At 39.2% G+C, this 15,050-nt stretch overlaps 2 protein-coding genes across 2 annotated transcripts in view; one reads left to right on the top strand and one right to left on the bottom strand.

Moving 5' to 3' along the window:
* The window catches only part of dtn (transmembrane protein 132C dtn), an 86,478-nt gene extending 77,446 nt beyond the window's left edge, over positions 1-9,032 (top strand). The window contains exons 8-21 of the mRNA XM_028316827.1: positions 1,042-1,243; positions 1,680-1,852; positions 2,282-2,450; positions 2,644-2,916; positions 3,219-3,362; positions 3,450-3,490; positions 3,857-4,061; positions 4,677-4,971; positions 5,359-5,461; positions 5,872-5,993; positions 6,481-6,758; positions 6,988-7,068; positions 7,389-7,543; positions 8,016-9,032. Coding sequence (XP_028172628.1) covers positions 1,042-1,243; positions 1,680-1,852; positions 2,282-2,450; positions 2,644-2,916; positions 3,219-3,362; positions 3,450-3,490; positions 3,857-4,061; positions 4,677-4,971; positions 5,359-5,461; positions 5,872-5,993; positions 6,481-6,758; positions 6,988-7,068; positions 7,389-7,543; positions 8,016-8,030 — 2,256 coding nt within the window. The 3' untranslated portion in view covers positions 8,031-9,032. The remainder of the gene's footprint in view (positions 1-1,041; positions 1,244-1,679; positions 1,853-2,281; positions 2,451-2,643; positions 2,917-3,218; positions 3,363-3,449; positions 3,491-3,856; positions 4,062-4,676; positions 4,972-5,358; positions 5,462-5,871; positions 5,994-6,480; positions 6,759-6,987; positions 7,069-7,388; positions 7,544-8,015) is intronic.
* A 2,931-nt stretch (positions 9,033-11,963) lies between these two features.
* Positions 11,964-15,007, bottom strand: mRpL16 (mitochondrial ribosomal protein L16). The gene is made up of 5 exons (XM_028316830.1): positions 14,870-15,007; positions 14,698-14,775; positions 14,465-14,622; positions 13,056-13,298; positions 11,964-12,230 (listed from the first exon to the last, which is right to left on the bottom strand). Exons 1-5 carry the CDS (start codon positions 14,901-14,903, stop codon positions 12,015-12,017), a joined length of 729 nt encoding a protein of 242 aa, XP_028172631.1. The 5' UTR covers positions 14,904-15,007; the 3' UTR covers positions 11,964-12,014.
* Between the last annotated feature and the right edge of the window lie 43 nt (positions 15,008-15,050).

Raw genomic sequence — 15,050 nt, 5'->3', positions numbered from 1 at the left:
AGTGACAGGTCTTAAAATAACGATATTGTGCGATAGAAAATGAAAATAACTTTTATGTAAAGTCTACAGCTAGCAAAAACGTTAATCGAATTCGTATCTTAATTAAGTTTAAATTGTATCGGTACCGTTTAGTAGCCCAGGATAGTTCGCAAACAACTTTACAACTCTATTTTAGTCACCGCTTCAAGATCATAGACAACCCCTACTGCCCCTGCGATGACTCCAGCTTACAGGATATTGACCATCTCATGCGAGACTGCCCAATATTTAGCAGACTCCGGCATGAGCACGAGATGACATGCAACAATTTACGGATTGACCCCTATAAACCACAACAAATCATAACAAAATCCCAACCAATCGTCACGTTCATAGCCCTCATTAACTCAATAGTCCATCAACTCAAGGGGATCAACAAAACATAGCTTGTAAGCTACGTATTGTTGGATCTCTCTCTCTTTTCACGTTTGGTAGCAGACTGTATCCATTAGCAGACTGCAACTAAACGCCCTTGGAGCTCAGAACTTTCGAAGTTCAATAAAAACTGTGAGCACATTATTAGGTACTTTAACCAAAATCGAAAAAGTGCCGAAAAAAAAAAAAAAAAAAAAATTTGACTATTTTAGTATATTTCTCGCCCTAAACCGTCGATACGGGTATTGTGTGAAGTTTCGATATTGAAAAAGTTTTGTGGGGTAGGTATACCTATCCTTAGGATATTAGTGTTTGAACGGCTAGTTAAATAGGGACAATAAACTATTTTCAGTTTATCAGATCATCAGGTTTATTGGTTTGAACCAGTTGTATAATTTTAATAATTATTCGTTGGTAGGTTTCGGTTCGCAAATAATTGATAGCATATTTTTTTAGCTAAAGACACTTACAGGAAAAAACTTACCTACACACACGTTGAGTATTTTAAAATGCCCTAAGCTGTACCTTTATCTAGTATCCAGTTACGTGTACTATCTTTTTATAATAAAGGCGAACAAAATATAGTTATGTAGAGGATGGGATCATAAATACACGATCTTCCCACAGGTCTACGCCCGTTTCCTAGCCAAAGACCACGACTCGGGGCGTGTGTCGTACTTCGTGTCTCGTCGCACGTGGCTCAAGGTCACGGAGTTGGTTCTGACCCTGATGCGTGTCTCCGACCCTCGCATCGCGTCGCTGCGGGGACGCGTCCTCCAAGGGCGGAGCACTGGCCGCACTGAGGTGCAAGTGCTGTCGCCTATTACTGGTGAGTTGAGTTGCTTCTTATTAACTTCTATAATATTTTTATGTAGAGTAGTCAGAATATCTTCATGGGATTTTGAGCAGTTAACCAGATTTTAATAACTATCTCGATATACAAAAACAGCTTAAAAAGCTGCCGTCACAGCGGCAACGTGCGTTTCATAAGGGCGTTTTTAAAAACGAAAAAACTGATTCTTATAAATATCTACGGATCTGTCCGTAGCTCAGCACCACAGTTTTAATACATGCCTATTTCAAAAACAGACTGTCGCATTTTATCCAAAACGTAGCGTGTACATTTTTCAGCCTTCAGGCGCAATCCATTCCATCGAATGGCAACAAAACGTAACAAAAATAGTACCTAAAAGACAAATAGCCTTGAGGGAATTGGTTCCGTACTCGCTCAGTTCTAAACTTTTCTATTATTTGTTATTTGCCAGGTCGCGTGATTGGGCTGCGCGAAGTTCGCGTGGTGAACGACAAAGTTTCTATCTCGCGGCTGCTAGTTCGCGTCATATCGGGGCTACAGTTGAACATTTCCCCCGACTCCGCCATTACCGATGGATACGTCTCGGAAACTACCGTCACTAGGCGACTAACAGCCCAGTATCAGGTTAGTAAGTTAGGGCCATTTTTCATTCAACTATCCGAAACTCAACTAGCTGCCGAAACAAAGTTTTAGTGAGTCTGAAACTATTCTAATAAACGCTTCCCGTAATTATCAAGGAAACGGTTAACGGGCAAGAATTCGAATTTAAGGCGAAGTTCGTTTGTTTTAACTAATTAGCGCCGTCCTTCAAAATGTCTCGTCTTTCATAGAATTTCTAATATTAAATATTAAGTTAAGCCAGTAATTAAACCGATTCCTGAAACAATTTCAGCTAACATTAAAGGTAGAGCTTGTTGTTACCCGTGAAACCAAAACTTGTAATTTGTCTGACCGATAAGTTAATTTCTCTATTTAAGTCTTCAGCAAGTGTGAAATAACAGCCTCTTAAAGCAAGAAACATTCTTTGCAACTGAAACATTGGGAATCTTACAGGAAGGACTACTGGACATCGATATCGAGTTTTCGGACGGCAGTCGTACAGCCCTACGGGATGTTGCCGTCACAGACTACTTCTTACTGGTCGAGAGCCTGGACCCCGAGGTCGTGGCGTTCGCCCCGATGCTCGCTTCGAAACACCCACGAGTTATAGCCGTCGGTGAAGGTTAGGAACTTTTTAATGCTGTTTAATTTTTAATGTTCCACTTTGTAAAGGTTGTAAAGTTGAGATTTATGACCGTGTCTAAAATGACCTCATTATGAGGGGTACTAAAAACTTGGATCAAAGCTGTCTTCGTTGGAACATGATGATAATGAATTAATGCCCGATTTCTAAATATTTTTTCTTACTTTATCAGGTAGCGGCGAACTACTCCGTGTGACCCTCTTAACTCCTGAACAATGCCGCAATGGTCCTCTTCGTAGGGTAGCCCTCCCAGGGAAAGGCGATGCGAAGACTCCGGCCAACATCAAGAACATTCCTGGTGCTTTGGCCAGCGCTGCTGCGAGTGTGGACGTGGACTTCAGCGGTGGAGACGCTCCTCAGAGACCAGATACACCACAGAATGACGATATCATGGTGCGAGGCGGACTCAGGTCTGGGATCGCGGATCTCACAGATATGCTTAAAGGTGATTCTTACTTTGAGATATCTTTTTACATTTTAAATGGCCTTTAAGTTTATACTTAAGTATAAACTGTAGAGCTCAATGGGGGTTTTCGCGTATGAAAGATCCGCTAGATGGCGGGACGTGGATGTGGGGTCTGACTGCTGCGTGATTGGTGGATTTTGACATGTCAAAAATAACTAATCATGTAGCATTTGGACCTCGCGTCTACGTATTTTTCATACGCGAAAACCCTCATTCAAGAAAATGTTGGCGTCAGATTATCAACATTTTTACTTGATTCATACTAGCTTATATTTTTGCAGGTTATGGCAACTCCAACATGAAGGATGAGAATAACCACGAGCCTACAGTGCAGGCGCAGCAGTATGGCTCCTCGATCTTCCGCAACAACCCATCGATTCAGAATCGACACCCTCCCGCCAATAACATGAGGCCAGTTGAGATTGGTACGTCACTAAACTAAGAAAATGATACAGTTATAAAAAATGAGACTCAAAAATCGGGGACACTAATCAATTTATGTACTCTTTCAGGAATGTCAGTCCTACTTGGAGTATTCTGCCTGGCTATTGTGGTAAGTAACAAAAATTTACAACTAAGTAATTAAACAATCTTTAGTTTAATCAGGCCATTTAGTTTCCATTGCAGGAATAAACATTATCTAATTTACCATTAGTTTAGCATCTCTAGCATTTGGTCACTCATTCTAAATCATTCATTATTGATTGTTGTACAGTCTACTTCAAATAGTTCGTTGGATCCAAAGTAAGTAGTAAAAGAGTTCGTAACACGTCTTTGGTACAATTAGAATAAGGTTGGGTTGCCAACTTTTTGACCACTTTGGGTGTTATGAACTATTTGACGCTGACTGTACCTAAATGGATGACTGTTCTATCTTTATCTATCTAACATCTCTAACCAAACCTTTTATCTCTCACAGGTTTTTGTCGTATCCTGTGTCGTTTACGCGTTCCGTCTCAAGCCGACTCGCGCCGAGGGCGGGACCGGGGGCGGGCGGGCAATGCCGGCGGTGGCGGAGGGCGGACGGATCCAAGTTGCCGGGCTGGTCGGGACCACGCTTGGGCTGGCGCGCGACAAGCAGTCTAGGGAGTCGACTACCAATGCTCACGATTGGGTTTGGCTAGGTAAGTAGATTTGTTGAGCACCGTAAAAAATAAATTTCAGAAAATATGATTTGAGATGCTATTGGCGATCTTATCGCCAGAAAGCAATATTTTTCAGGTAACCTTCACGTAGATGGGTATACTACATACAGAGGGAAGACCTGTAGGCATACGAACAACTCACTATCGGTCGCCAAATTAAACTTTAGTTATGTGAAGAATTCATGTCTAAAGTGGCAAAAGTTTCTATAATTCCCTCGTGTCACGAAATCTGGTTAGCATTACGTGGCAAGAGCACGCGATTTGACACGATTTGCATAAGAATTCTACTTTCTTAAACAAACTCTTAAATCAAGCACACGGCCACCATATTTTTCTACATGGAATGCTAAACAAAACTTAAATAAAAATAAAAAACACTATCAGAGGGCTTAGTATGAGTTTACATCACAGAGCGCGTTTAAAATATATGAAAATTTTAGTTCTTGAAAGTTTCCGCTAGGGGCGCTGTATAATCCGTCGTACATTTTATGTCATTTACGCGCTCATTAGTGAGCGCGTTTGATGAAAACTCACACTCAGCCGTCAGTTATTTTAAGTTGACAGTAAAAATAAATGACTATCGCTATCTTTCAGGACGCGCAACCATCGAGCGCAACGGCAACCGTCACCCGGCCAATCGCAACTCCACGCAACCTGTCGACAACGGCAATACCACTGAGATGCGGATCACGGCTAATCCTCTCAACTACAACTACGTAGACCCAGACGACGCTATACGAGAGAACGGCAACGTCATGGTGACCAGCTTCGATAATCCAAACTCGATCGAGCTGCCTTCGCAGAGCGAGAAGCGAACGATTGACTCGACGACGTATTGCAAGAAACCGGCGAGGCATGCGCGTACGCAGTCGGGAGACGTTCATTGGCAGTGAGTAGTGATTTAGTATTTCATACACAGCAATGCTGTAATTAAGTACTAAAAGACTGCATGCATTCTGGAACTGAATATGTAGTGAGTGAGCCTATTAATATTGTGACTGCCTAGCACACCCTGTACAAAACCTTATCAAGTCTTTTGTGTGATAATTCTCGAGATAAATTCCGATGAATTATAACTAGTTTTGCGTGAGGTCACAGTCAAATCTATCTTTTGTAATCCTGGTTTTCCCCAACTTGCAATATATCGTAACGTGTGCCTTTCAGTGTTGTCAAAATCATTGTTCAAATGCTTGAATTAATAGCGCTTATGTAGTGTGGTAGTGATAACTGTTTGTATTGTGTAATTGAGGTATAATTTACTACATTTGGTCTTCAGGACCGAGCCCGCCGGCCAGGACGACTACCGACCGCCGGTGCCGCCGCACCGAAACTCCTCCACGCCACAGCCGCAAGTGCCAGTGCCACCGCGAAACCCCAAAGTGAGATTTCTTTCTAATAATCTAGATTTTAGAAGCAATAAATTAGTAACATAGCAAATATAATAGCTATTAAACTTCAAACTACCTACTCAGATTTTTGTTTTAAACAAAGTTCTTACAGCATACAGTGACTCTATGGAGAGTCTCAAAAAGCTTTCTTGTTGATGATATTTAGTACATTACTACAGTAGGCTGAGTGTGAGCTAACGTTTGACGAAAACTCACACTCAGCCCTCTGAACAGCTAAAACTATTTTCTTAGCTTTTACCCGTGCCACGATAAACATTTTAGTAAGAAATTTTAAGGAGCTTGTCTAAGTACAACTTAAATGTAAGTTGTAAAATTAATTGTAAGAATAACATTCTTAATTAGTTACAATTAAATAAGTATTGTATCTTTTTATCTTTCAGATTTTGCCCGAGACCGTCATGCCTCCTTCAAGGCGGAGCCACTCCCGCAACCACCACAAGAAACACGACCGCGAGCACGATTCCACCAAGATATCTCCGGAAAATGGCCGCCGCCCCGACAGGTGAGTTTAAAAAAGCTCTGACACTCTAACATAAAGGTTATTTTACATTGCCATCAAAACACAATCTTCATTGCTTTCTAGTATAAAAATACAATCTATCCCATAAACTATGATTTGCTATGCTATCTGGCTAATTACCAAATTATTAGCATACCGGATAGCAACAATGTAATAAAGGCTTAATCTAGTACCGAGTCAGTGAATATCTATGTGCACATGTGATCAAGGAAATTCCGAATCCAGTGATCCGGAACATACCCTATTAGAATCAGCGATGCTTTCAACTATGAGGACTAATGTTACCCTCATTGGAATCTTTTACAAATTATTAAAATGTATTGTACGTTTTCTTAACACCAATCGTTCTACCAGTAGTTATAAGTACTGGTAAAAAAATCCCGTCGTACTACCGACCGCCAAAGCAGTAAGTACGACGGAGGGGAATTTTTTACTTGCTTTTCTGAAATCACCCACTTATCCATTCCAGAATTATTGATCTGAACAAGACCGACGCCCCTTACATATCGAGCCGAGACATGAAAGACTACAAGCGAGACTCACGACCGGAATTCGACGACAACCCAGTGGAGAAGCTGACCAACAAGGAGGACTGCGCCAGGCTCTTCGAGTTCGACAACGACGCCCCCCTCGTGATGGAGAACAAGGATTACAGGGAGATCGTCGGTCTTAACAGAGGAACTGACGACTCCAGGCGCACGTTCGCTAAGCCTCAAAGTCCTGACTACATGCACGATTCGGGAATAGGTGAGACTTAAAATTTTTGGATGCTTTGGGATTTAGAGGTTTCGTTTGTTGTCTGATACTGAAAATCATTTTACTGTAGGTGTCCTGTGAGATAGCTAATCCTAGTGAATGATCTTCTCCTCTACCCTACACAAGTTTTCCCCTTCCCGAATTCATAGACGCAAAAGCTGGCTAAGTCAAAGGAAGTTGAAGTAAGGCTATCGCTAATATAAATATGGATTGCTTGCAGGACTGCCAGAGGTACAACTGAGGCACAAGCGGACCAAAGAGCCTAAGGGAGATTTCGTGGAGGCTTCCAGCCAGAACAAAGGTATCAAGATTTTGTTACTATTTATGATAAAAAAAACTGCTTACATTTTGGGAGATTGCGATAGTAATTAAATGAGTCTGTCATAACACGTAGAGTGCAGTATAAACTGATGGAAGTGCTAGAAGTCTCACAGCCCAACTTTGCAGTTATCCTACAGATTCCTACACAATATTGACACAAACATGCGACTTAAAAATGACACGGACATTTTTTTGTACAACGCACTACTTGTTTGATAAACTAACCCAAGTAGACAACCTGAGCCTCTCTCTTCATATAATCCAGTTTTTCCGATATTAATGCAATGCTTCTATCCACAGGCAGCAACTCGCCCGAGGTGAAGCGCGCCACCATCGTCGGCAACCCGATGTACTCGCGCGAGCACGCGCCGCGCGCGCCGCCCGCCGAGTCCCTCGGGCTCGACGACCTCCACATGGACTACGACCAGATCATGCACTATTTCCACAACCTCAAGGTATAAACCACACGCCGTCCCACCACGCTTCTAGCATAGTATCGCTGTGTCGCTTGCGTCGCGCGGCCGCTCTGTCACTATCTCGATGTTCGATGTCCTCCTACTTTCTTATGACGATAGAGCCTAAATTTTGATGCATTTAAAATGAATCTTAGCATAGTATTTTATATGAGTACTACGTTTTATACGAATATACATTTAATACCGCGCAGTATTATTATAACGGTATTTAAGTACGGATAAGGTTAGCGTCACGGCCCTGCAGCGTTTGACTTTAGACTTCGCCCGATCACTGGCACACTCACCGTTTCGATCCCTCATTCTCCCATCAACGTAGCGAGCTAGACTGCAGCTGATTATCTCATTAGCATAGCAGTAGAGTGTGAACCTCACTTTCGATTAGAATCAATAAATCCTGTAGTGGATTTGTCTCACAGAATCTGACTCACGTCTGTTTTCAAATTTTTCGCAGGAATCGAACGCCTGAGTAGAGCAGATCATTGCAAAGATCCGGCAGATATTGTCTACGTTTAAATATCAGCATATCAGCAAAGCTCCGATCGACGTATTCAATGCGGCCGCTGAGGCACCGGAGGATAGTACTGTTGACAACAACAACGCGGACGGTAACACGGCGCCCACGCAGGCGCTATGCGACTCCATCGCTCACAAAAACGTTTTCATGAAAAGACAACTAACCTTTTTATTGGAACATCTGAGCGAGGCGTACGAATAATTGTTGCAACGTCAATGTATTATCCTCACAATATGTGTCTATCAATGGATCCTTGCAGTGATCGAAAACGAATATACAAAATGTAACTGTTTTATACATAATATATTATATCGTTAAAACATATTTACTCTAGTCATCTACAAAGCTGCACATATTCGAGTAATTAATAGTGTGCATGTAGTTAATACTCATTATGTCAATGACTATAATAGATTGTAATACACGCGTTGTATTATCTGTATTGGTAAAATTATTCCTGTTTATCGTGGGCTACTTGAGACATCTGAATCTGTATATTTGCCTAGCCTAGCGTCGTCGCTACTGTAATAGTAATATCCCGAACCAAATACAAAACACCCTTGCATTTGAACTAGATCTGTACATATTTTTCCATTAGAAAGTAAAAATGCTACCTCACTTTTGTCTTAACTTTATATATAGCTTAGCTTGTATCTATTACATAATATTCGTATGTATGATTCCGCAAACCTAAGCAAAGTTTGTACGTTGTTTTCTCCTTTTCGAATTAGATGTTTTGTTTGTTTACCTGATTGATATAAAATCAATGATCCTATGAGTACGAATTGCCAGTGTTAGGGAAATAATTATAGTTTGGTAAGGTTAGAGTATAAGACACAGAACTAGTCAAATTTATTATAATGTGAGCTTTAAGGCCTCTGGCACACGGTCGTGAGATCTGTACAAATTGAAAGTCACGTGAAAGCGTGTTCGTTCATGTGTTCCGTTTCGAATTGTATAGAAATATAACGCTACATTCACGCCAGCTGTGTGCCAGGGGCTTTAGTATTCTCAAGTCTGTTGTACTGTCCTCTACTCATCTACGTTGTCGGTCCCGCGACTGATAGTTCCTTATTGTTGCCACCGTTATGGTTTAATTTATTACTTATTACATACTTTCATAATAACTTATGTTCTATTTAAATAAATGTAAGGTAACTATTTATGATATGTAGTATAGCCCGACCAAGAACATAAAAACCCTCGCCATGTTGCGGAAAACTAATGGTACTAATTTCTTTTAATGGCAACAGTAACTGAAAACTTCATTGACATGTCACCTTGCATGTCAGTCTATTGCTGTCAAAGTGTAAACAAACTTTATTTTAAATGTGCGCAATTGATTTTGTGAATTAAATTGCTAAAATATTTTTATAGTCGTGAAAGAAAAGTGGTTCACAATGTGTTAAAGTATTTGTCGAAGAGAAATACTAAGGGTTCGGAGAATATTTTCATTGAATAAGGTTTCCGACAAAGGTTGTCAAATGGACTGACATGTTTATCGTATAGTATAGTCCACTATGAAAATTAGCTGTGGTTTGTTTCAACTACCTACTTTAAAATTTTTTGTCACTTTCTAAGTGTTGAATTTTATGAAATTGGGAAAGAAGTACCGAGTTTGAAGCGTTCATGAGCAGACATTGCAGTTGAATATTCAAGTTCTGAATTTGATTATTGATGAATAATAAAATAAATCCTACTAGCTCGATTGATGGTTTCATTTAGGTAATTTATTTTAACCAGGTTACCTATCTTTTTTCGTTAATTTATGAAAATATCAAAGTAGCCCGTAATCCTGAATCCTGATACATAAAGTTAGCCTTGTGGTTAGCCTATTATTTTAACACAGGTACGACTGTACTCAGTGTTGCACTATCAAATGCAATTGACGCGCCTCTATGCCAGGGTTTTTATGTTCCTGGTCAGGCTATAAATTGTTTTCTGTGGATTCCATAAATGTATACACTTTATGTAAGTTAATCATAATCAATAAATAGCCATTGATATGTATAACAGATAAAGATAAATAATTTCTACTTGTGATAAAATGACTGCTTGGGGTTTATTTTGTATGCAGTCGATTTTATAAATAAAAAAGCCATATCATATATGAAATCTAGTGCTTGTATGATATTGTAAACACTATATTTAATTTATTGAAGATGTAAATTGCATTTACTCGTAAGTTAGTTCTTTAGGCTTTGTAAATATTGTTATGACGTTATATAATTTATAGGTACGTGGAGAAGACAGTGCATATGTTACAGGAAATGTATGAATTCTAGGAATTGTATACTATTCCTAGGAAATGTATACAATTCCGAAGCTATTTAGGAAATGTATAAAATATTGCTTCAGAGATTTTTTAATACGCACATATCCTAGGAAATGTATACTTTTCCTAGGAATTTTATAGAATTCCAATATTGTATTAGGAAATGTATAAAATTAAGCGGCTCAAGCGCGGTCGTGTGATCGGGTGCCCCTCGGTACGCCTAAAATTTCATTTAGCCAAACCACATTGGCCGATAGGTACTTTTAACTCATAATTACTTATTATTGTTTAGCTTGACAGTTGTTTTCGCACTATTATACTTTGATCGAAAAAAATATTTGCCTAAAATTTATTGGCATACCTTGCTTTCGGCATCACGCATGTTACGCTGAAGTATTGGAAATGCCTAATTTTAACATCTCTTTTATTAAACTATTATTGGCATGAAGGTTTTAGTACTCCTGTAGCTGGATAACAAAGTCTCCGTTAGGTTAGGTTAGACTTGCGACCTTACACATACACAGCTGCCGCGGCGCGGTAGCGCCATTTAAGTTTCGGAGAACCAAAAGTGGCGTAATAAAAATGATTTTGTAAAAAAAAAATATCTTAATTACATTTCCGATTGCTGTTTAGGAAATGTGTAATTTTCCTAGGAAATGTGTCTAATATAATTTACATCACACATTTCCGGGTGATTTTAGGATTTATACACAATTCCTAGGAATTGTGTACAATGACGGATTTCATACATTTCCTGTAACACATATATAGAAAATAAATGTGGTAGAATCGCTTAACATGTGGACGGAGTAGAGTTGCACACAGAGGAGATGATGTGTCTGTTACAAGTTGTACACTATCGTAATAGTAAATGTTTTGATCTTGTATTTGTGTATTAATGTGAATCCTAAATAGAGCAAAACGCAATGTCAGAAAATTTGAAATATTAATTTAGCATGCGGTTGTGCAGTGTCAAACATGTTTGGCCTGAACGATTGAGTCTAGGAACCTGTATCGATACTCTTAGGCCGATTCTGACAAGCGATATTTCGCGTTTTCGTGTTATATCTTGTATCCATATTGCGCGACAGAAGCGAATATCGCTTGTCTGAACAGGCTCACTACTGATAGCGTGTTGTTTGGCTTTCGTCGTTAGGTTAGGGAGTCACGAGACATAAGTACTCTATGCTGTAGTATTTGTTACTGTAACATCTGTTTTTGTTGAATTTAAAACCGTAATTATATGAGAAAGGAGTTTATAAACGATTAACGCTACAAGGTTTATACATGTACGCAAACTGAGGCTTGTCACAGATCCTTTCATAAAATGTCAAATTTAATAAACCATTATAAAACATTTGACTGGTTTTATTAATTAATTTATACTTATTCCGTTTAAACTGAACTGTATAATAGACAACTACCTACCTACATCAAGAATGCGTTTCCATAGACACACACCTAGTAGTAGATTCGAGTTTTGTATATACATTCAACAATATCACTTTTTCAAATGAAAGTCATGAATTTGATTTTGAAAACTGATCAACTCTCTGTCTATTTAGGAGTAAAAAAGATGGTATACCTATCAAGAACAAAGAACTCATTTGTTTACTTAACTATACAATATATTTCTACAACAATTAAAATAAATAACATAATTACAAGTACTTTCCATACCACTTGTGGTCGACCGGCGACAACATCTTGTGGCAGCCGCCCATGTTGTTTTGGATGATGTACTTCATTGTGTACTGGTTCTGATTATTTTCCTCTTGCCATTTTTCTTTGGCAGCCTTCTTTTCTAAAATCTCCATAGATACAGCCTCTGCTTTGAATGGTAATCTTTCTGCTACAATCTTCAGCATATTGTGGACCTGAAAATGATAAAGGAGCTCTTGAGAAATTGTGCAGTAAATATTGGTGCTTCCAGCTTAGTGTAGGCACACACTGGGTGACACGCGACAGCTACAGTAATAAATCGGCGACTTAGACGCGACGACAGGCTGCGACCGAAACTTTCATATACTTTGTTCAAAGCTCCTCACACTTGACGACTGGCGTCAGAGTCGCAGAGTCGCGACGACAAGCTAATGTTTGAAATTGACAAGTGGTACTGCCTCGACGTTTGGCAAGTTTGTCGAATGCCAATGCAAACCGCGTAGACAAACATGTGAACACTATTGGCCGAGTGCGCGCGAGCGCCTTTGATTTGTGCTGAAAAACCGACAACCTTCCGAAGTGCGGCAAGTGGTCGCGAGTGATCGCAAGTTGTAACTTACTGCCTGCCTACACCTTGGTATTAGCGTTCACTCGGCGACGCTCGGCCAACATGTATTGCAGGCTTAAAATAGGCGTCTAGTCGCTGAGCTGTCGCATGTCGCCTAGTATGCGCGGGCGCCTATACTTAAATTCACTATTTAAATAGGTACCTAAAATATCCCTTGTAATACTTAACACTTTACACAGCGCCATCTAGTGCCAAACTAAGCAAATTTGTATTGTGGGTGGCAGATAGCACTGCGTTCACTGTTCTAAGCGGATTTTCCGGCGCGAGCAACTACGCGGCTTATGTTTGTAGGTATAAATAAATCCATAGAGCACCGATACAGTCCACCCTCCGAAGGTTGGATTATCGATATTACATAGAAAATTATCATAAAAAATAAGAGATATTATGTAATAAAGAGTTATTATCTTACCTCAGCATATTCGCATTTGCCACCAACTTCCAATATCACTCTGCCAGCTTTGACAGGAGTGACGTAGTGGTCGATGGCACCTTTTCCTCCACCCATACGCTGTCCCTGCCCCTTCTTAGTCACCGGCTGCCATGGAGGGTCGATCCGCCAGATGGCGAACATTCTCTTTTGGTCGAGTTTGCGAGCCACAACCAGACGAGCCATTTCAAAATGCTCTATGCTCATCCTACCTCCACCAGTTGCCTGAAATTTTAAGGTTTTTAATGATTTTTTTTTAATTATTTAAACTTTAATGCCAAAATTTGAAACACAAGGTGAACTTAATGCTGTGAATGAATGCATGGAATCAATTAAACTTTCCACTAATATTAACACCAGGCATTGACTTAATCTTTAGATTAACTCAAATAACGGGTGTTTTTTTTTACAGGTATACAACTTTAAATTGGTTGCACTGTTTCTAGTGATAATTAATTTGATAGTTGGTGGTACATTAGTAGGTTTTGCCATTTTATAATTAAATAGAATTACTTCAGAAAAACGTTTGCAAATTGTGCAAAAATGTATTTTAAAAAACATGGTTCAGTTTTCCATACAAACGTCCATATTACGGTCGACGTAATTTTCGTAACTTTTCATTCCTCAGATGAATGATATTAATGTGGCAGAGCTATGGTTTCAACAAGATGGTGTTACCATCCAACCAGCACGCGACACATTCGATTTATTGCGGGAAACATTCGATGAGCGCAATATTTCACTCGATAGATCTTTGAATTTGCCTCCACAATCGGGTGATCTCACACATATGGATTATTTTCTCTGGGGATATCTGAAGTCCACTACTGCGCAGATAAACTACGGAATTAAATACCAACATTCGTCGCGTTATTGCCGATGTATGGCCCCAGTTGCTCGAAAAAGAAATTGAAAATTGGACATCTCGATTACGCTATATTTGAGCCAACCGTGGCGCCCTTTGGCCCAAAATCATTTTGAAGCATAAATGGCATAAGAACATCTGTTAAACAAAACCAATACCATGTGAATCAAACATATTTTTACATATTTTATTTCATTTTCAAGTTCTATACCTCTAAAAAAAACACCCTATTTATGAGATGTGATCAGCTTTTTTGAGAATTACCCTGTTGTAACTGTGTATCCTGTTAACTACAGTGTACTTTACACTGTAGTGTTAAAAAAGTAACAGACCATCTTTTTATCAAAGGAACAGAAAGCTAAAACTTTTTTACTTCGCCCCAGGGTGTTGCAACGCACAGTTTGGAAACCCCAAAATTGTCTAGCATTTTGTACTCTAGCTTTGACTAGGGAAAATACAACACTTTTGATGGTTTTTATTTAATTTAGGTTTAGTTTATTTATTTTTATTCTATATATTTACTTACAATAACACCATATTGCTTCAACTGTAAAGTGGTGTGTAAAGGTTCAGGTCCTCTCATGTATCGCAGTCTCTTTTGCATTTTGGGTGGTTTCAAGTTAGGTGGGTACACTGGGACTTTCTCGTATACCTTGAGCCTTTGACGTTCAGGTATCTCAATGTCTGAAAATGTGAAAGATGAGAATTATTCCTGCTTGTGCCTTTCTCTATAATGATCATTGTTATTGGGTAACTTACGGTCATAATTTTTTGGTGGTGCAAAATACTTAATACCAGCACTCAAAGTTGTTTCAACACTTTCTGGTCGAAGTAAGCCTTAAATTAAAAATATATTTTATTATACACAAAATAAAAGATAATATTATGGCATAAACTTTAATATTGCAACTTTTGAACTTAAGAACGTTACCTAGTGTAAAACGAAATGTTCGTGATAAAATCATTGTCCTTTTGATTCAGACTATTTATTAATTTATTCCCTTGAAATGAAAAATACTATTTTTCAATGATTTCGAAAAATTTTGAGGTTATGCAAAGTGTAGCTATTTTACCGACTGTCAGATTCATTGCCATGAAAAAAAAATAGGTCG

The sequence above is a fragment of the Ostrinia furnacalis genome, unplaced genomic scaffold, assembly GCF_004193835.3.
Source record: "Ostrinia furnacalis isolate ACB-3 unplaced genomic scaffold, ASM419383v2 OfSCF5921, whole genome shotgun sequence".
Taxonomy (NCBI): Eukaryota; Metazoa; Arthropoda; class Insecta; order Lepidoptera; family Crambidae; genus Ostrinia; species Ostrinia furnacalis.
The sequence above is the reverse complement of the archived record's forward strand: the minus strand, read 5'-3'. Positions and strand labels throughout refer to the sequence as shown.